The sequence below is a fragment of the Chiloscyllium punctatum genome, chromosome 3 (assembly GCF_047496795.1).
Source record: "Chiloscyllium punctatum isolate Juve2018m chromosome 3, sChiPun1.3, whole genome shotgun sequence".
Classification (NCBI taxonomy): domain Eukaryota; kingdom Metazoa; phylum Chordata; class Chondrichthyes; order Orectolobiformes; family Hemiscylliidae; genus Chiloscyllium; species Chiloscyllium punctatum.
Genome location: NC_092741.1, coordinates 128142698 through 128164595, shown reverse-complemented (window position 1 = coordinate 128164595; position 21898 = coordinate 128142698). Strand labels below are relative to the sequence as shown.

General features: G+C 41.1%; 1 protein-coding gene across 3 annotated transcripts in view; it reads left to right on the top strand.

Annotated features, from left to right (window-relative positions):
* Window positions 1–21898, top strand: part of LOC140464913 (CUB and sushi domain-containing protein 1-like) — a 2358623-nt gene that overhangs the window by 1492499 nt on the left and 844226 nt on the right. For all 3 annotated transcript variants that reach the window (XM_072560545.1, XM_072560536.1, XM_072560527.1), the window contains exon 7: window positions 21671–21748. In XM_072560545.1, the coding sequence (XP_072416646.1) occupies window positions 21671–21748 (78 nt within the window). The remainder of the gene's footprint in view (window positions 1–21670; window positions 21749–21898) is intronic.

Below are 21898 nucleotides of genomic sequence, written 5' to 3'. Positions count from 1 at the left end.
ATCGAGTCTGCTGTGCCAATCAATGATACCATGGCTGATCAGATAATCCTGAATTCCACTTTCCTGCCTTACTTCCAATAACCTTTGAATCACTTACTAATTAAAGTTCTGTCTCTCCCAGCCTTGAGTGTACCTAATGACCCAGCCTCTCCAGCTCTCTGCAATTTAAAGTTCCACAGATTCACTACCCTCCATGAGTGGAAAGCCCTTCTGATCTCTGTCTTTCATGTGCGGTTCATTATTCTGGGATTATGCCCATTGGTCTGAGGTTCTCTGACAAGGGGAAACAACATCTCCATTTCTATCTTGTCAAATCCCCTATGAATCTTGTATATATCTGATTGCTTCTCATTCTTCTGAACTCCAATGAGAACAGGTTCAACCTACTCAACCTCTCCTTATGAGGCAATCCTTCTATATCTGTATCAGTTGAGTGAACCTTCTTTGGACTACCTCAGTGACACCAGATATTTCATGAATTAAAGGGACCAAAATTGTTCACCGTGTTGCAGCTGTGGAGTGACTAGTGCCTTGTACAGTTTTAGCAAGATCCTTTATTTTTGTACTTCATTTGCCTTCTCGATTACCCACTGAACTTGAATATTAGCTTTTTATGATTTGTGCACAAGTGCTCCCAAATGCTTTAGGCTTCTGCAATCGTTTTTCATTTAAATAATACTCCACTCTTCTATGCTTCATTGCCAAATGCATAACTTCATACTTTCCCACATTATATTACATCTACCAAGTTTTTGCCCAATCACTTCACCTGTCTGTATCCCTTTGTGGATTCTTTGTGTCAGGCTCACGACTTGCCTTCCCATTTATTTTCATGCCATCTACAAGCTTGGCAATAACACATTCACTTTAATCACTTGGCCAGAGTATTTAAGGAAGTGATCCTTGAAGTAGTGGATGCGATAATGGTCAGAGTTTCGAGATTTCGAGATTCTATAGACTCTGGAGCAGTGCCTATGGATTGGTGGGTAATGTAATTCCACTATAAAAGAAAAGAAATAGAGAGAAAACAGGGAATTACAGACCAGTTAGCCTGACATTTGAAAGGTGGACAATGTTCATAATAAAAGATTTAATAGCAGAGCACTTAAAAAGCATTGAGATTTGTGAAAAGTAAATCATGCTTGACAAATCTACTTTATATTTTAAGTTTGTAACTGGTATCATCAATAATGGGGAGCCAGCAGACACGGTTTATTTAGAATTTAAGAAAGCTGTCAGTAAGATCCCATATAAAGGGAAATTGTCAAATTAAAGTGTGTAGGATTGGCTTTAGCATATTGGCATGGATGGAGAACTGGTTGGCAGACATGAAACAAAAAGTAGGAATAATTCATTCTTTTTTCTGAGTGGCAAAATGACTAGTGAGGTACTGCAAGGATCAGTGCTTGAACTCCAGCTATTTACAGTATACATTCATGATTTAGATTGGGGAACTAAATTTAATATCTTCAAGTTTGCAAATGGCACAAATTTGGGTGGAAAAGTGAACGAGAAGGAGGATGCAGTGATACTTCAGTGTGTTTTGGACAAGTTGAATGAGTGGGAAAATGCATGGCAAATCATGTATAGATTAGATTAGATTCCCTACAGTGTGGAAATAGGCCCTTCAGCCCAATCAGTCCACACTGACCCTCCGAAGAACAATCCACCTCTGTCTGACTAATACACCTTACAGTATGGGCAATTTTAGCATGGCCAATTCACCTGACCTGCACATCTTTAGATTGTGGGAGGAAACCGGAGCACCCGGAGGAAACGCATGCAGACACAGGGAGAACATGCAAACTCCACACAGCCAGTCACCCGAGGTTGGAATCTAACACAGGACTCTGGTGCTGTGAGGCAGCAGTGCTAGCCACTGAGCCACTATGCTGCCCCATGTAATTGTGAATAAATGTGAAGTTTTCCACTTTGGAATCAAAAACAGGAAAGCAGATGAATTATCTGCACGTTGATAAATTTGGAAAAGGGAGGTGCATCAAAACCTGACAGTCCTTTAATACCACTCACTAAAAGGAAGTGTTCGTTTCGGCAAGTGATGAAGAAGGGAGATATGTTCAAGTACAGGAGCAAGGATGTCTTGGTGAGACCACAGCTTGTGTGCAATTTATATCTCCTTATCTGAGGAAGTATATTCTGTATATGGAGGGAATGCAACAAATGTTTACCAGACTTAGATGGCAGGATGTGACATATGAAGAAATGTTGGATCAGTTAGGACTATACTCACTGGAGTTTAGAAGAATGTGGGGATGCTCTCATAGGGTACTGATAAAATTCAAACAGAACTAGACTGGGTAAACACAGGACGGATATTCCTGATGACCCAGGAACCCAGAAGCAGGGGTCATATTTAAGGATATGGATAGACCATTTAGGACTGACATGAGGAGAAATCTCTTCACCTAGAATGTGGTGAGCCTGTGGCATTGTCTGCCACAAAGAGGTTGAGGCCAAAACATTGAATGTTTTCAATGAAGAGTTGAATTTTCTTTTTGGGCTAATGGGATGAAAGGTTATGAGGAGAAAGCGAGACCAGAGTACTGAGTTGGATTAGTAGTTATGATCATATTGAATGTAGAAACAGTGAGACTGGCTTCTTTCTGCTCTTATGTTTTCAATATCTCTTTCTATTTTTCTAAATCTTGATTCTCTAGATCTGTTATTAATTAAAAATTGCCTCTGCTTCTTTGTCTTTTTTGAAATAAGCCATGTTAATGGCTTAGTTTGCATTTGAAAGGATAATATTCTTTTATAGATTTTATTATTCATTCATCATTGAAATGTCTTTGTGATGCTTGTGGTTCAAAGTGACCATGGTTTTTCATTGCATTAATGAATTAGACCAATTAATGACTTATGATAGCATTTCCTTTTGTCAAACAGGAACACAAAGGCTTAAAGTTATTCTGATGTCGAGGGACTTCAAAACAACTTAATCTTTTCTTTGCAATGTTATAATTCTGAAATGTGAATATCTACGATGCTAGTAAAAAATATTTTCAGAAAGAAGATTTTAAAATTCTTTCTTGGAGTATGGGTGCTGTGGGCAGTGCATGAAATCCATTCTAATTGGTCTTGAAAATTTGATGGTGAGCTATTTATCTGAACTGCGGCAGCTGATGTGGTAAAGACACACTTGTGATGAGGTTGGGGAGGGAGAGTCAGGAGTTTGACTCAGGATGATGAAATAACTGCAATATCATTCCAAAACAGGATGGTGTGTGGCTTGGAGAGATATTTGCAGCTGGCAGAATTTCCATGTCCCTAGAGCCTTAGTGTTTGTTCAACCAAATGGTGGTGGCCACAAATCTGGACAATGATGTTTGGTGAATTGGAGATGATACATCCTACTGTTGCCATGTACCAGCAGTAGATGGGCCAAATCCATAGTGAGGTGTGCCAGGCAAGTGGATTGTTTAGTCATAGATAGTGTCAAGTGTCTTGAGTTTTGTTGGAACTCCACTACTCCTGCCTCTAATTTGCATGTTTGTAAGTCCACTATGGATGCCACATCAAAACTCCTGATCACTTACATTGAATACATCTGAAGGCCGTGTTGACAATTCAGTGCCAGGAAAACACTACAAACAATGCAATTAACATGTTGGTCTTGTATACTGCTTTCAACTTGGATAAAAAGGCCATGTCTCTTTTATGAATGACCATTAAATCCCCAAGCAGATCCTTTGAATCCAGTGAATTGCCCAATGGCAGGCTGACCCAAATAAATGATGTAAGGATTCCTAAAGAGGAGCCTTGCAAACTTCTACATTGCAGACCACCTCACTTGGAAAACCATTGCAGCCAATCAGTCCATGTGGAGATAAGCACTGACATTTGATTCACCATATTGTGAGGATCATCTGAGTCAAACGTGCACCATCTATGGAGGAAGGTCAGAGATGGCACAGTTGCAGAATCTCCCCCCAGTGAAAACATAACCTGTCAGTCCTGTGGCTATGCATTCTGATACCACATTGAAATCTTCACTCCTTAATTAAGAAAACCCACAGACATTGAAAATGTCATATTCAGCTTGAATAACGAAGAATCTACCATCTCCTCTAATTAGTCCAAGTCTGAATGTTGACTGGATGTCACAGACTGTTTCATTTTATTGAGGTATTGCAAAAAAAACTGAACAATGTGCAAGCATCACCAAATATTCACGCTCTGAGATAATCATGAAGCACTTGAATATAATTGGACTCAGGACACTTTCAAGGGGATCTCACACATCAACACCTTTGACCAAAAATGGTGGTCTGCTGACTTTATGCTCAGTATGCTGAAATCAATGGAGACATTTCCCTCTGTTTCCAACTGATTTCTTTGGTGCTTCTTGTTACCAGGCTTAATCAAATGATGCCTTTGATATCCAACGGTCATCACTTTCACTTCACCATCATGACAGTGCTTTTGAACCAAAACTGGAATCACATTTCATCTTGATTGGTCTCAGCAGAACCTGAGCTTCTAAATTGAGAGATTAGAAGTATGTTGGCTTCATTTGACAGGCTGACTGCCGACACTTCCAACCTGTGATGATTGAGAGTACACTGATAAGGTGGTGAGTGGCTGGATTGGGCAAGTCTTACTGGGCAATGTTTCCCATTGTCAGATAGATGTCAGCATTTTAGAACAGCAGCTTGGTTTAAGTGTGGACTTGTTCTGAAGAATTGTATGATTACAGTAGTGATGATTAACAAAACATTTGTAGAAGCCACTCATTCATTTTGTGTGTTGAACTATTATAATCCAATCTTCCTGATCCTCTCTATCAATGAATAGTTCATTATGATCTGACTTTGTGCCAGTTTTGAATTAGAATAATATTCTTTTCACATTTCCAGCCATGTGTGTAATATCCTTGTGCAGCATCTGCTTTGTCTTTACTTTTGGGACCTTTAGCACAACAGTGAACACAACACTTCAATTCCATGTTCTGGCTGCTTCAAGGTTATGAATTCAACTTTAATATTAATCTGCATCTTTAAACACCACAACAGACTTTTCCATTATGGCTGGAATCTTTGGAGACAATTTACCCACGCCATCAACTTTGAAAGGACATTACTGGTCAAACCACATAGGTCATTGGCAAAATGCACTGACAGATGTAGAGTTCTGCCTGAGTCTTCTGGAGGAACCATTGGAACCAAAGGAACTCTCTGATCTGAACTCATTAATCATCAGTATGGTACTGTTACAAGGCATTCCTTCAAGGTTTTTATTGAAAGTGCTATTCATTATTCATCCAAAATGTACATATTTCCAGCAGGAGTAATAATCACATGGAAGAACTTTGGTTTTATTTTTTGCAATAATGTATTGCAAAGCATTTCAAAAGTTTTTTCAACCAATGTTTTGTAAATTTCATTGCAATACTAATGGTTTATTTTTATCTAAATGTCCAAAGGCAAATTGTCACAGCTAAGCCGGATTTTCACACCTAGTTCAAGTCATGAAACTTCCAGACTCAGTTGACATGTCCCAGATTAAAGTGCCCTGTCAAACTCTATTTACGCTCTAGGAGATAGTGACTGGGTTGAGTTAGGCCTACTGACCCTGGAGGCAGGTGACAAGGCAGGCCAGTTAAAAGGCTCATTGCTACTCTCTGGAACTTCTTCCAAGTTGTTATAGAAGCTTTTTCCCCAGCAGTATTCACCCCTGACAACCTCTCACCATCCATGGCCCCCTCCGTGCCAACTGATGCCCCACTCCATACCCATGTCTCTTTATACCCCAAGTCACTTCCAAACTTTGATAACCATATAAGTCCAGATTGCTGTACTAATATTCCATGTGCATGCCCACGTACTCTTGCCTCCACCCTCTCAAGCTACCTCTATATCAATAAACAATATCCAACATGGGTAGGCATCAGAAGCCATGGTGAGATGAAAAAAATCAAGTTCCAAAAAACTTATTGCGACTTAGACACATGACATTGAAAGCAAAAAAAATCTTGAAACTTATTCAAAACAATAAAAACTTCTCAAGTGGTTGATCAGTTATAAAAATCACTCTAAAAAAAAATTAACCTTTAAATAGCCTTTTTAAATTGCCAGTCAAGCTGAGAACCCAGAACTCCTGCTTGGATAATTTTATCCTTTGAATAGTCCTTGGAAAAATGACAGCAAGTTTCTGTCCAAACTGCATGAGGATTTTTTCACTAAATGACATGACAGCCAAAACAATCCCAATAAAGGGTTCTTTTTCATTTTCAAAGATCCTCAAAGTCATTTTTTTATATTTAACAAGTGGGAGATTTTTTAACAAAACTTCAGATCATATTTCTTAATTAGATTTTATTAACCTGTTTACATCTACTCTCTCAATCCATGATTTGTTAAGACTCTTGGAAGAGCCACAATAGGTTCAAATAACCTTGCTGAGTTTGGATTTCCTTCCTTTGTAAATCCTGTTCCCTTGCCTTTCCCTGCCAAAAAAACTTGGATTTGTCAGAAGTAGATGGGTTTGTCGTATGGGGAACACATTGTCCATTTGGGTTCCACTTGCCAGTTTTAAAGGACTCCAGAGTCAGGAAGATGATGTGAAAATCTCACCCATTTTCCTTAGAAATAAGCTCAGCTTAACACATGTGGAAATATTTTCCATTCATTAATATTCCTGGAGGATTGTTACCTGTCAGTCCTCAAATTTTACTGATCACTTTAGTTTGGTGTTCTCATTGGGAAGGTAATTTCCTTGTTAGATTTTGCTGAACCATCTGAACAAGATGCAAGCAGTGTTTTGATCCTAGTAAAGAATCTTGGGTACAACTTTTGGAAGATACTCTGTCAGACATTGAATGGGGGTGTTACTTCCAAACTTTTAATGAAGAGATGTAGCTAGCTCACCCTTCTGCAATGTTGCAGTTAACCCAATTCCTAACAGTATTCCTCACCTCTGTATGTGGTCTGTCTATCTATAATTACAGTTCAAGGTCATGCCTGTGGTTTGGAGTTTTTATATCTTAAGATTTTACAGTTCAAGGAAGTCATGTATTTCACAAACTGCAATGAGCCAAAGGAACAGATAATTTGTTGGTGGCATATTGCTTGATGCACAAATCATCATTTTCTCTTTTTCTCTAAAACTTATGGAGAATCTATTAGCAACCAATGGAGAAGGCAGTGTGTTTATTGTTATGTCCAAAAGACCCCACCTCTGACAGTACAGCATTCACTCAGTACAGCTGTCAAGATGGTAAAAAAATTGACTGCAGATGCTGGAAACCAGACTCTGGATTAGTGGTGCTGGAAGAGCACAGCAGTTCAGGCAGCATCCAAGGAGCAGCGAAATCGACGTTTCGAGCAAAAGCCCTTCATCAGGAATAAAGGCAGAGAGCCTGAAGTGTGGAGAGATAAGCTAGAGGAGGGTGGGAGTGGGGAGAAAGTAGCATAGAGTACAATGGGTGAGTGGGGGAGGGGATGAAGGTGATAGGTCAGGGAAGAGAGGGTGGAGTGGAAAGGTGGAAAAGGAGATAGGCAGGTAGGACAAGTCCAGACAAGTCATGGGGACAGTGCTGAGCTGGAAGTTTGGAACTAGGGTGAGGTGGGGGAAGGGGAAATGAGGAAACTGTTGAAGTCCACATTGATGCCCTTGGGTTGAAGTGCTGTTCATAATTCGCATGAATATTGTTGCTCATGAAAGGAAACTAATAGCTGTCTGTCCAACAAATTACCTCAACAGACCAGCATCTGATCAATATCTTTAGTCTGGTCATCTTGTGTATCTATAAAATTGTACATTAAGCAAACATGAAATGATGCTTGAGACCAAACATAATACAGACACAGGATTAATTTGGTGGCTTGCAGGAATACTTCTCTGCAGAAAATATAGACCATCCTCTGGCCCTACAAGTATTTTTACCTTTTCAGAAGTTCCTTAATGGCTCATGGACATGGTTACAAAGGTCAGCATGTGTTGTCCATCTTCAAATGCCCTTGAAAATGTAATGGTGTGTCATTGTCTTGAACTGCTGGATTTAGCTGATAAAGGTTTTCTCATCATGGCATGTTTTAAGACCATAAGACCATAAGACATAGGAGTGGAAGTAAGACCATTCGGCCCATTGAGTCCACTTCGCCATTCAATCATGGCTGCTGGGCACTTCAACTCCACTTACCCGCATTCTCCCCATAGCCCTTAATTCCCCGAGACAACAAGAATCTATCAATCTCTGCCTTGAAGACAATTAGTGTCCCGGCCTCCACTGCACTCTGTGGCAATGAATTCCACAGGCCCACCACTCTCTGGCTGAAGAAATGTCTCCGTATTTCTGTTCTGAATTTACCCCCTCTAATTCTAAGGCTGTGTCCACAGGTCCTAGTCTCCTCACCTAACGGAAACAATTTCCTAGCATCCACCCTTTTCAAGCCATGTATTATCTTGTACGTCTCTATTAAGTTTCCCCTTAATCTTCTAAACTCCAATGAATACAATCCCAGGATCCTCAGCAGTTCCTCATATGTTAGACCTATCATTCCAGGGATCATCCGTATGAATCTCCGCTGAACACGTTCCAGTGCCAGTATGTCCTTCCTGAGGTGTGGGGACCAAAACTGGACACAGTACTCCAAATGGGGCCTAACCAGAGCTTTATAAAGTCTCAGTAGCACAATGGTGTTTTTATATTCCAACCCTCTTGAGATAAGTGACAAAATTGCATTCGCTTTCTTAATCACAGACTCAACCTGCATGTTGGCCTTTAGAGAATCCTCGACTAGCACTCCCAGATCCCTTTGTACTTTGGCTTTACGAATTTTCTCACCGTTTAGAAAGTAGTCTGTGCTTTTATTCTTTTTGCCAAAGTGCAAGACCTCGCATTTGTTCACATTGAATTCCATCAGCCATTTCCTGGACCACTCTCTCAAACTGTCTAGATCCTTCTGCAGCCTCCCCACTTCCTCAGTACTACCTGCCTGTCCACCTATCTTCGTATCATTGGCAAACTTTGCTAGAATGCCCCCAGTCCCTTCATCCAGATCATTAATATATAATGCAAACAGCTGTGGCCCCAACACTGAACCGTGCGGGACACCGCTTGTCACCGGCTGCCATTCTGAAAGAGAACCTTTTATCCCAAATCTCTGCCTTCTGTCAGACAGCCAATCCTCAATCCATCCCAGTAGCTCACCTCGAACACCATGGGCCCTCACCTTGCTCAGCAGCCTCCCGTGTGGCACCTTATCAAAGGCCTTTTGGAAGTCTAGATAGACCACATCCACTGGGTTTCCCTGGTCTAACCTACTTGTCACCTCTTCAAAGAATACCAGCAGGTTTGTCAGGCATGACCTCCCCTTAGTAAATCCATGTTGACTTGTTCTAATCAGACTCTGCTCTTCTAAGAATTTAGAAGAATTTATTCTTTCCTTGAACATGATCAATGAAGGCAGTGCCAACATGAATAATTAATCACTGATTACCTTAAGGTGATGAGGTACCTTTTGAACACTGCAGTCCAATTGGTAGCTGATTAGATTAGATTCCCTACAGTATGGAAACAGGCCCTTTGTCCCAACAAGTCCACACCGACCCTCCGAAGAGTAACCCTCCCAGACCCACTCCCCATATTCACCCCTGACTATGGACAATTTAGCATGACCAATTCACCTAACCTGCACATCTTTGGATTGTGGGAGGAAACCGGAGCACCTGGAGGAAACTCACGCAGATATGGGGAGAATGTGCAAACTCCACACAGGCAGTCACCCAAGGCTGGAATCGAACCTGGGATCCTGGTGCTCTGAGGTAGAGGTACTAACCACTGTACTACCGTGTCGCCCCAAGTTATTAAGCCACAGCAAAATTAAAACGGAAGCTACACTCATCCAGAAAAGTGGGGAGTATTCAAGCACACTCTGACTTGTAAGTGGTGGACAAGCATGGGGGATTCAAAAGGTAAGTTAGTTATTGCAGAAATACTAACTTCTGACTTGCTCTTGGTAGTCATAGTGTCCTACATAAATGGTCTAAATCAATTTCTGTCATTGACTACCCTGCAGTGTTGATCATAGGGAATTCAGTGATGGTTGTGCCATTGAATGCCAAGCAGAGATGGTTCAATTCTGTTTGTTGGAGATAGTCAACAGCTGGCACTCATGTGGAATAAGTGCTGCTGCCCAAGCCTGAATTTTGTCTGGGAGGAGAAAGTACAGTCATCGATGTAGCGGAGGAAAAGGTGGGGGGTGGTGCCAGTGTAGCTGCAGAAGATGGACTGTTCCTGAAGAAGGGTTCATGCCCAAAACGTCGATTCTCCTGTTCCTTGGATGCTGCCTGACCTGCTGCGCTTTTCCAGCAACATATTTTCAGCTCTGAATTTTGTCTAGACCTGGTTGCATGCAAACATGGAGTACTTCAGTTTCTGAAGAGTTGTGAATGGTAATGGACACTGGATTAAATGGTGGATTAGTGGTGCTGGAAGAGCACAGCAGTTCAGGCAGGATCCAACGAGCAGCAAAATCATCGTTTCGGGCAAAAGCCCTTCATCAGGAATAAAAGTGCCTGGATTGTGACCCAGTGAACAGAAAAAGATGGCAATCTTTGTCCAAGTTGGAATGGTGTGACTTGGAGGCTAAGCTTGAGGAATTGATGTTTTTCTCCTTGCATGTGCTGCCCTTGCCCTTTGAGGTGACAGATGTCATCAGTTTAGAAGTCACACTCGAAGGTGTCTTGGCAGGTTGGTGTAGGACAGCTTGTAGGTAGCACATAATGTAGCCATGGTAATTTGATGTAGGAAGTCTCTGTGTAAGGGGGCTAATGGGCTGCTGACCAAGTAGGTAAATTTGGCAGTGCTGTTGCTGTACCTCTTCAGTGTAGCTTCAGCTACAACCATCCAGGCAAATGAGATTACATTCTGATTTGATTTTTTAGACTCCTGGATTACTCTTCCATCAGGTCTGCTCTGTCAGATTAAGTTGTTTACCTGAACTGCTGTCACTCTGCCTTAAAATTCTTGGTATCCTGGTTCAGGCTGCTATGATCACACTTGTCCTGTTACTAGTACTCTTTCATTTGATTTATGTTTCCCTAAGTACAGCGAAAAGCTTTGGGTTGTGAGCAGTACAGGCGGATCATAGTAAACAAGGGCACAGAGATCATGGGGTGCTTAGACAGAGTGAGGCATACAGGTTACAACTGCACAGGCAGTGTGCAAAGCAAGATCAACATTATTTGAAGTTAGAGAGTCCATTCAGCAGTCTCATAAAGGCAAGGGAGAAGCTCTTCTTGAACCCATTGGTTTGTGTGTGTGTGTGTTTTCAACAAAAGGTAATAGGAGAGTATTGCTAGGGTGGGAGGGGGTCTTTGATGATGTTGCCATTACACTGAGAAGTGTAAATAGAGTCCATCGATTGGAGATTGGCTTCTGTGATGGTCTGAGCTGTGCATACAATCCACTGTAGTTTCTTACAGTCCTGGGCAGACCAGTTGCTATAGTCTGGCTGCTATGCACCCAGACTGTGTGCTTTCTGTGGTGCATCTGGAAAAGTTGGCAAGGGTCCTTATGAACATGTGTAATTTCCTAAGGCACCTGAGGAAGAAGAGATGTTGTTGTGCCTTCTTGATCGTAGCATCTACATGGGAGATTCAAGCAGGATCATTCCAAGGAACTTGATGCTTTCAACTCTCTCCACCTTAGCTCCTCCTTTCTTCCTGAAGTTAATGATCAGTTCTTTTTTTTTCCTGACATTGAAAGAGGGGTTGTTATCATTGCACCATGACACCAAAATCTTTTCCTACTTTCTGTATTCTGAATCATGATTGTTTTATATCCACCTACCATGGCGGTGTTGTCAGCAAACTTGTAGATGGCATTCATTTGGAATTTGGCTACACAGTCTTGAGTGTACAGGGAGTATAGTAGGGAGCTAAGAACACATCCTTGGGGGGGCTTCAGAGTTCAGGATTATCGTGGAGGAGGTGCAGTTGCCTATCTTCATTGATTGCGGTCTCTGGGTCAGGAAGCTGAAGATCTGGATGAAAAGGCCAGAGCCAAGACCAACGTCTCAGAGTTTTGAGATTAGTCAGAAGGGATTATGGTATTGAAGGTGGAGCTGTAGTCAATCAGTAGGAGTCTGATATAGCTGTCCTTCTAATCCAGATATTCCAGGAATGAGCGTAGGGCTAGGGAAATGGTATCCGCTGTGGACCTGTTTCACCAGTAGGCAAACTGTAGAGGGTTGAGGCAGGCTGGGAGGCTATAGTTGATGTGGGCCATGACCAGCCTCTCAAAACACCTCATGATTATGGAGGTCAGAGCCATTGGACAGTAGTTACTAAGGCACATTGTACATGCTTTCTATGGTACTGAGATGATGGTGGTCTTTTTGAAGCAGGTGGGGACTTCAGCCTGCAGGAGGGAGAGGTTGAAAATGCCAGTGAATATCTCTGCCAGCCGGCCTGCACAGGATCTAAGTGCATGGCCAGGGACTCCGTTTGGGCCCACACTTTCCTTGGGTTGATTCCCAGAAAGACCAAACTGACGTCTGCAGCAGTGATGGAGAGAGCAGGTGTGTCCGGGGCTGACGGGGCAGGTGACACCACGCTGCTGGCAATCTGCTGGAACCAGGGTGGGCTGTGTGTTCTTCCTCTTGCTTTGCTTTTCTGGAATGTAGTTCAGTGCAATGTTTGCTCCCGTACTTTGCTGTCATGTTGGATCCCAGAAAGACATCTATGCTTTCTTGAGATGAATCAGTTTTCTCCATGTCTTGTGTGGTTTCACTGTGTCCTACATCTTTGCCTTTACCCCCTACCTAGGCTGCAAGTGTTCATGGATTCTATTATATTCAGACTCTGTCTGCATTCAAATGGTCAAATTTCTTTCTTGATTTGATTTTGACCCTTTCATTATACCTGAAATTGTGACCCATATCTTCAAATCCCTAAGAATTTAATTGAGCAGAGCATCAAGTATAGGAGTTAAGAGGTCATGTTGTGGCTGTACAGGACATTGGTTAGGCTACTTTTGGAATATTGCATGCAATTGTGATCTCCTTCCTATTGGAAGGATGTTATGAAACTTGAAAGGGTTCAGAAAAGATCTACAAGGATGTTGCCAGGGTTGAGGATTTGAGCTATAAGGAGAGGCTGAATTGGCTGGGGCTTATAAAAGTTTATAAAATCATGACGAGCATGGGTAGGATAAATAGACAAGGTCTTTTCCCTGGGGTGGGGGAGTCCAAAATTAGAGGGCATTAGTTTAGGGTGAGAGGAGAAAGATTTAAAAGGGACCTAAGGGGCAACTTTTTCACACAGAGGGTGGTGCGTGTTTGGAATGAGCTACCAGAGGAAGTGGTGGAGGCTGGTATAATCACAGCATTTAAAAGGCATCTGGATAGGTATTTAAAAGGAGAGGTTAGAGGGATACGGGCCAATTGCTGGCAAATGGTACTGTAGATTAGGTTAGGATATCTGGTCGGCATGGACGGGTTGGTCTGGTTCTGTGCTGTACATCTCTATGATTTTATGAGTCTAATTTCCAGTAGCCTTTCATTTAGAATGATGATGATATATTTTATAAATGAGCAAAAACATGTCCTCTTTCTTTTGCATTTTCATTTTCTTTTCTAACTTCTTTAAAAACAACGGAGATGATCAGTTGACGATAGAAGCATCATTATATTCCGGCGCGTCACTAGTCATCAAATGCTATGACGATTGAAGTGCAAATTAAACTAGAATGATGGCCAACAATCTCTTTTTTTTGGTCAGAGAGGCCTCCACGGTTACTTCATAACTAAATAGGGTCCACTGAGATTGGCAGTTCTTCATTCAAGGGCATTTTATGGGGACTGTTCAGGATTTTCCCCATTGTAAAATGGATGCCTAAGCTAGTAGAAGGTGGTACTAATGTGCTACCTCAAGGTATTATTGATAGATGTATTAACAAATTATGTGAGATTGACCAAAAATGCTGCTTTCTTGGATGATAGCAGATTGTCAAGGTAACTGTTGTAGCACTTAGCATAGAGAAAATGAAAAGCTATGGTTGTGAATGATTATGAATGTGGCATAGCCTCATCAACTGGCGCAGCTTTGAGTCGACACCGACATGCTCCAACAATCAAAAAAAGGACAAAATAGAATGGTTTGTGTCAGTGTCAATTTACAGTCAATAGCAAGCACAGAGTCATTTTTTCTCTATTGATATACAAGAAATGTGTAATGTTGCTTGGGGTTTGTGTTCATGAGATGATGCTTTTGCAGTTCTTCCATTCGTTAGCTAGCAGGCATAGAAACATGGAATCACAAAGTACAGGGAGAAAGTGAGGACTGCAGATGCTGGAGACCAGAGTTGGAAAATGTGCTGGAAAAACATAGCAGGCCAGGCAGCATCCGAGGAGCAGGAGAATCGATGTTTCGGGCATAAGCCCTTCTTCAGGAATGAGGCTGGTGTGCCAAGCGGGCTGAGATAAAAGGTAGGGGGGAGGGAATTTGGGGGAGGGGTGCTAGGAATACGATAGGTGGAAGGAAGTGAGGGTGAGGGTGATAGGCCGGAGAGGGGGGTGGAGAGGACGGGAAGAAGATTGCAGGTCAAGAGGGCGGTTGGGACTGAGAAAAGGTCGGGGGAGGGGAAATGAGGAAACTACATTCATCCCATGTGGTTGAAGGGTTCCTCGGCGGAAGATGAGGCGCTCTTCCTCCAGGCATCGTGTGGCCAGGGTCTGGCGGTGGTGGAGGCCAAGGACCTGCATGTCCTTGGCGGAGTGGGAGGGGGAGTTAAAGTGTTCTCTATTGTATTCCCTGCGCCCCTCCCCCAAATTCTCTCCCCACTACCTTTTATCTCAGCCTGCTTGGCACACCAGCGTCATCACATAGTACAGAAGAGGTCCTTTTGTACCACCAAAAATATACTGCTATCTACATTAGACCCACTTTCCCCACTTGGCCCATAGCCTTGAATTTTATGACAGTTCAATTATGCAGCCAAGTACGTTTTAAAGATTATGAGGTTTCCTGCTTCAATTAACATCTCAGGCAGTGCATTAAAAAGGGGGCAAGTTCAAAGGAGATGAGAGCAGCAAGTTATTTTACACAAGGAATGGTAGCTGCCTCAAACACACTGCCAGGAGTGGAGGCAGAGACAATCAGGACATTAAAGAGGTTTTTAGATAAGCACATGAATATGCAAGGTATGGAAAGATATGGACCAAGGACAGGCAGAAAGAATTAGCTTAATTCGGTATCACGCTTGGCACAACATTGTAGGCCGAAGGACCCATTCCTATGCTGTACTGTCCTATATTCAAAAAAATACCTATTCAAGTTTCTGTGCCTTTAGCATTCATGTATTTGCCCTTCCCTTTCAAAAAGGAGCAAAATGACATGCAATTCCAAGAACAATGTGAATAGAAAGAGCTGTACATTGTTCTTTCAATAATTTGCATTAATGTGCAGTGCCATAGAATGATTGTATGCAGGTGCACATCTGGAAATCTCCACCTCACTACATTCGCAGTTGGAGCTGTGTTATTGTGAAATGAGTTTAGGTACTTCACCCGGTGAGAGAGAGTTCCAATAGAATTCCTTTTATTTCAAAGTTTGTTAATAATGCGACAGCTTCTTTGTACAGGACTAGGAGCAGACAAATCTCAACATTATCAAGGATTCATTACGGGTGAAAAGATCACTTAATTAAACACATCAATTCTGTCTGAAATGTATATTCTGGAATTACCATTTGTTTTTACGGAATGGTGTTTTAAACCTATTTCAGTTTGGAGAGTTCTCCGGTGGTTTGAAAGCTGGCTGCATTTCTCCATACATTATAATAATTGCCCGCAGACAACCTGACAAATATTTACTGTCATTGTACCATCGATCACTTCAAAGATAAAACATCGTTTAAGCAATGCCACTGTTGAATTATAATTAATTCAAGATAGTCTAGTTTATCAGAGGGTAATGTGTTTAATTTGTCAAACACAAACATAATTTTGATTGAGTGACGAGGTGAAATTCAAGGGTTTGTATCAATTTTCATTTGTGAAAAGCTTTCTCGTCAAAAGACAAAATCTTGATTGATAAAAATATATATGTTTATTATTAACACTGGTATTGATCGATGAATGCTGCTATTCTGCTAAAATATCTCAGTAGAACTTTCCATTTATTAATGAGATAATTCACGAAGTTCAATAAAATGTTCACTTGTTCGAGTTACCTTGCTTTCTAACACATTATTCTGAGTCAAGCTGTGGAACTTCAATTATAAAAAAAAATGGGATTTGAAGGTGATAGGTCAGGGGATAATGCAGTGAACAACTTTTGCTTGCAATAGTTAAGTTGGATAAATTATATTGGTCACTGTTATTAGACTAGAAAATAAGGTAATGAAGGTGAATCACAGCTAAATGAGGCAGCCTAGTTATCATTAGGATGAAATGTTGTTCAGTGAATCTTTCAACGTCATGGTAATTAGAAAGATTGATTTTATACTTTGCAAAGATTCCAGTGTAGAAACCTATTTAAATGGTGCAATTGACAATTGTATTGAGCACAGAGCACATAATCCTTGAAATCCTCACTTTTTCCATTCTGTGGCATGTGGAGATTTGAATGCCATCCTCTGACACTGGGACGTGATGAAAAATGATGTAGAAATAGTTCAGCATATGAATAGTGATATTGTGTCAGTGTCTGTCACTGAGCTTGTATTGCCAATGAAGACAGCTGGTAGGCCATCAAGGTTTACCCTTGTTTGGAAGGGTGCTGTCATGCTTAAACACTGTCCACCTGTCCTTTGTAGTGGAACCTGCCCGATGTGAATTCAATGCCAACTGGGCATTTTGTCATTAATGAAATCAACAACTTTATAAATATAACAACTGTAACTTAGAGGCCTGGAAATGAAAACCTTTCACTGACAATAAATCAAGAGGAATTCTTGACTTGCAACTTGAAGTAATTTTTTGAATTTACATCCTATAGGTTGTGGTATTGAAACAAAATTGCAGTAATAAAGTTGCTGAATGTCCACACTGTCTACATTCTTGACCTGAAAGTGTTCAAAATCTGAATTTTTAATAAAATGCTCTGAGGGACCAGGGTTTTTGATTGGATTGTGACTAACGTTTTACCTTGGCAAACTGAGTTCAAATTCAAGCCCAGGGGTTGGAAATGCCTCTGCCCTTGACAACAAAGGTTCATTGTCTAATAAATTTAGACCATCTCAGTCTATCTAAGGCTTGTGTAACAAATAACTGATGCCCCAATCAAGGGATCTTATCTTGCCTGCCATAGTGTTCCAAATTGTGGAAACACAAGTGGAAGATTGTGCAAGGAGATGTTCCTCCAATCAGAGGCCATTTCTCACCAATGAGCCTCTCGGCAACGAAGGTGGGAGAGATTGTGAGAGTGAGGAACTGTGAGAAGGCCCAAGGCCTGCATGGTAGGAATATCTGCTGGCCTTGGAGGTTGGTGGTGAAGAAGACTGCAAGGCACAAGATTCCTGTCAAGTGGATGTGACAACAAATGAAGCTCCAACTCATGCACTGAGTCAGGCAAGACGAGGCTCTCTCATTCCCAAGCCCTGATGGAGGTGGTGAAAATGGCAGAGCTGGGATCTGAGATTCAGAGAGAGAGAGGAAAAGAAAAGCCATTTTTGTAAATTCCTCACTTAATCTGATGATTCATTGCTTTGGACTTGATTTGTTTCTCTAAATTTCGTGTTTCTTCTTTTGCCAAACCTTGTATTTCTGAAATTTATTTGCTGGCCTCCCTGAGTACAGTAATCTACCTAATGAAAAGGTTGGACATTCGTGGTCTGGTTCCTAGTAAATATGAGTTTACAGTATTTAAATGCTTCAAATTCATTCCCGTTTTTCTAATTCATTGGATAAGCCGATTGCTGGAGGACGTGTTGAGTGGAATAGATGTTGTGCTGATGCATTAGAAGAGAATGTTATGAGGGTGGAGTTAAAACTTGTTTTTGAGCTGGAGGAATGGGAACTTTCCTCTGTATCTAGCTGCTGTATTACCTGACCTGGGACTCTGCTTGAAATGGAAAGTAATTGATCACAGTTCCATGATGAGCACAAATATGCCCATGTTTACTAAAAGGAAACAAAAGTTCTGGATCCATTCTGCGATTCTGAGAGTTTGTCTGGAGAAACAGTGCTTATGTTTCATATTAAAGATCAGAGTTTGGACTGATGAAAGATTATCAGCCTGAAGTATTAAGTTTCTTTCTCCACAGGCACTACCAGACTTGCTGAACTTTTCCAGGATCTTTGCTTTGATTTCAAATTGCCATGTTGCTTTTAGGCACAAGTTATGCACATTTCACTCACTTACTTATGCTTTTACCCATGCTCAGTGATAAAATTCTAAACTTATCTTTACAAAACAAAAGTAATTTACTCAAAGATTATTCCTTCTACTCCAAGTTGTTTTCCACAGATGTGATCAGCTCATCACTGGTGTAGTTGTCTTATCACTTGCCTATTAACCGTAGACCCAGGTGATGTTCTGGGAATCCAAGTTTGAATCCTGCTGTAGCAGATCATGGAATCATAGAAGCTGTACAGTGTGGAAACAGGCCATTCAGCCCATCAAGTCTACACCAAAGAACATCCCAACCCCTCCCCTTCCTAACCCTGTATTTCCCATGGCTAATCCACCTAGCCTGCACATCCTTGGACACTCCAGGTAATTTAACATGACGAATCCACCTAAACTGCATATCTTTAGATTGTAGGAGGAAACTGGAGCACTTGGTGAAAACCTAATCAGACATGGGGAGACAGTGGCCCAAGGAAGGAATCGAACCTGGATCGCTGGGGCTGTGAAGCAACAGTGCTAACCACTGTGCCACCCCAAGTGGTGGAATCTGAATTTAATTAAATAATCTGAAATTCAAAGTCTAATAGTGACCATGAACCCATTGCTAATAGTTGAAAAAAAAACATCTGGTTCACTAAGTGAAGGAAGCTTGCTGTCCTCATCTGGTCTAAAATAGACAAGCAGGGCTGGAAGAACACAACATCTGCAGTTTATTTGTCTCTTGTCCTTATCTGGTCTGGCCTAGATGTGACTCCAGAACCACAGCAATGTGGTTGACTCTTAACTGCCCGCTGAGCAATTAGAATTGGACAATAAGTACTAGCCAAGCCAGCAACATCCACATCCCATGAACAAATAAATAAAACTTAATGTGAGAAAATTGTGGAAAGAACAATTAAATGTTATGTTCTTCCACATTGCATTAAAATACAACCAGCTCAATTAGATTTCTGGAAAGGTCGTTTTGAAACAAATATTTTGGCTTGAGATTACCCAAACACATGAAAAGCAATGCTGATTTTTTATGAGCTTGTAAGCAATTAGTTGCAGTGAAAACAAGATAGTTCCATTAAATATTCAAGTTAGAAAAATCAAACAACAGATAGGAAATGTTTATATTTTTCAAAGGGCAAAAAAAAACTCCTGCATAAATTGTTATGTTAATAATGAACTGTCTCCCCACTTTTTAAGGCCCTCAGTTGGTTGCAACAAATATTTTAAATTCTTTTTCGCATTGCAGCGATACCACACTTCAATGAAAATGTAATACTGGTCAAAATTAAGGAGCTAGATACAAACTTTTCCTGTGTGAAAGAAAGACAGATTTTATGACAAATCCCAAGAGGGGAATAAGCGACCTAAACCTCAAAATGGCAGGGACCCGGGTTTGATTACATCCTCAGGTGACTGCCTATGTGCAGTTTGCACGTTCTCCCTGTCTCTGCGTGGGTTTCCTCTGGGTGCTTCGGTTTCCTCCTACAGTCCAACATGTGCAGGCAGGTGGATTGACCATGCTAAATTGCCCACTTGTCTCCAAGGATGTGTAGGTTTGGTGGGTTAGCCACAAGAAATGCAGGGTTAAGGGGGGAGGATTGGGAGGTGGGCCTAAGTGGAATGGTGTAGACTTAATGGGCCGAATGGCCTGCTTCCACGCTCCAGGGACTTTGTAAAATCTATTCCAAACACACGTGTAATGTTTAAGAAGTGTGAAGTATTTGGTCTAAAAAGTTTTTAAAAAGTTCTGAAAGTTCTTGAAGTGTTAATTGTAACCTGATACTATAATGGTTGAACGGATATCTTGTATCCTCATGATCCTTATGGACAGATGCTTATCCTTAGAAGCATAGAAACAGGAGGAGGGAAGACCATTCAGCTTTTTGAGCCTGTTGCTCTGTTCCTTATGGCCATGGCTGATCAGCCAACTGAATAGCCTGTTTTTGCTTTTCCCTATTATGCTTTGATCTCTTTGGCCTACCACCAGTCTTCCATCCATTGGCTTCATCTATACTTCCCACTGTCTCGGGAAAAAAAAACACATAATCAAAGACTCCTCCCACCTTAGTGATACTGTCTTCACCTTCTTCCATCGGGCAGCATATATAAAAATTTGAATACATGCACTAACGGATTCAAGAACAGCTTCTTCCCCACAGTTATCAGACCTTTGAACAGACCTCTCAAATGTTAATGTTGTTGATCTCTCTCTCTCTGCACCTCCTCTGCAGCTGTAACACTGTATTCTGCACTCTGCTCTGCTACTCTGATGCACTTTGTATGGTACCATAAGACCATAAGGCATAGGAGTGGAAGTAAGGTCATTCGGCCCATTTAATCATCGCTGTTGGGCATTTCAACTCCCCTTACCCGTACTCTCCCCATAGCCCTTAATTCCTTGCACTCTGCCTGTATAGCACTCAAAGCAACATTTTTAACTGCATTTTAGTATGCGACAACAATAAATCAAATCAAAATCATACAATGTTTTGGCGTCAGCCACTTGCTGTGGTAATAAATTGCACAATTTGCCATTCTCTAGGGGTGGTTGGGAAGGGGGAAGAGATTTCTTCCCATTTCAATCCTAAAAGGTGATGCTATTTCTTCACCCAGGCAGTGGTAAGTCTGTAGAATTGCAATATATCTTATCACCAAGCATTTTGTTTTCAGAGGCTGAGGAAGGCAGACAGGAAGAGTCTTCCTGTTTTGTGTCAGAAATCCATTTTCCTTCTCTGCTTTGTCTGCCCTAAAGCAGAGTTCCTGAAATGAAATTCACTTGTGCATTCCCTTCCTTGGCATCATTGTTGTTTTTCAAGCTGGATAACATGCGAGTGACTTCAATTCCAATGCTTTAAACATCCAGGAAGGCATAAAAAAAATTGGGAGATAAAGGTTTCTTCATATCTGAGAACATTTTGGACACAACATGTTAACTCTGCTTTTTCTCCACAGATGTGAGATGCGCTGAATTTATTCAGTAATTCATATTTCAGTTTCGGTATCGTTTGATAAACAATTAATTTTGGCTCAAACTGTCTTTGTTTATTTCGCATTGTTTTCAGGAGTTTAGCTCAAGCTGGTCAGGTGACTATTGCAGTCATCTTAAATTGGTGTTTTACCTTTTGTGAAACCAATTTAGTACATGAAAGAGCTCAGGATTTAGCATCAGAGGATAAGAGTTGAAAACTGATAGTCCACATTTGACCATTATTGTGACAAGACTATAATAAACCATTTTTGCTTGTAGCTGCACTGGATAGCACTTAACTATTTGAAATGGCTTCTATTTTGTGTAATCATACTTTGCTTTTACATTTCAGTTTTTTTTTCATCTTAGCTGTTCTTTTTCCCCCAATAGTGAAAAAGGCAATTGAGCTGAAGTCCAGAGGAGTCAAAATGCTTCCCAGTAAGGACAGTGATCACAAGAATTCTGTCTGTAAGTCATTAGTCTTTAACTTTTTGCTCATCACTTAATTATGTATAAAGTGATTATCACCTAAAGATTGGTTTGATTTAAAATTTTGTTGATACTTTCCAGGAAGCAAATTTGTTTGAAGAACAGAAAATCACAATATTATTTAAAAAG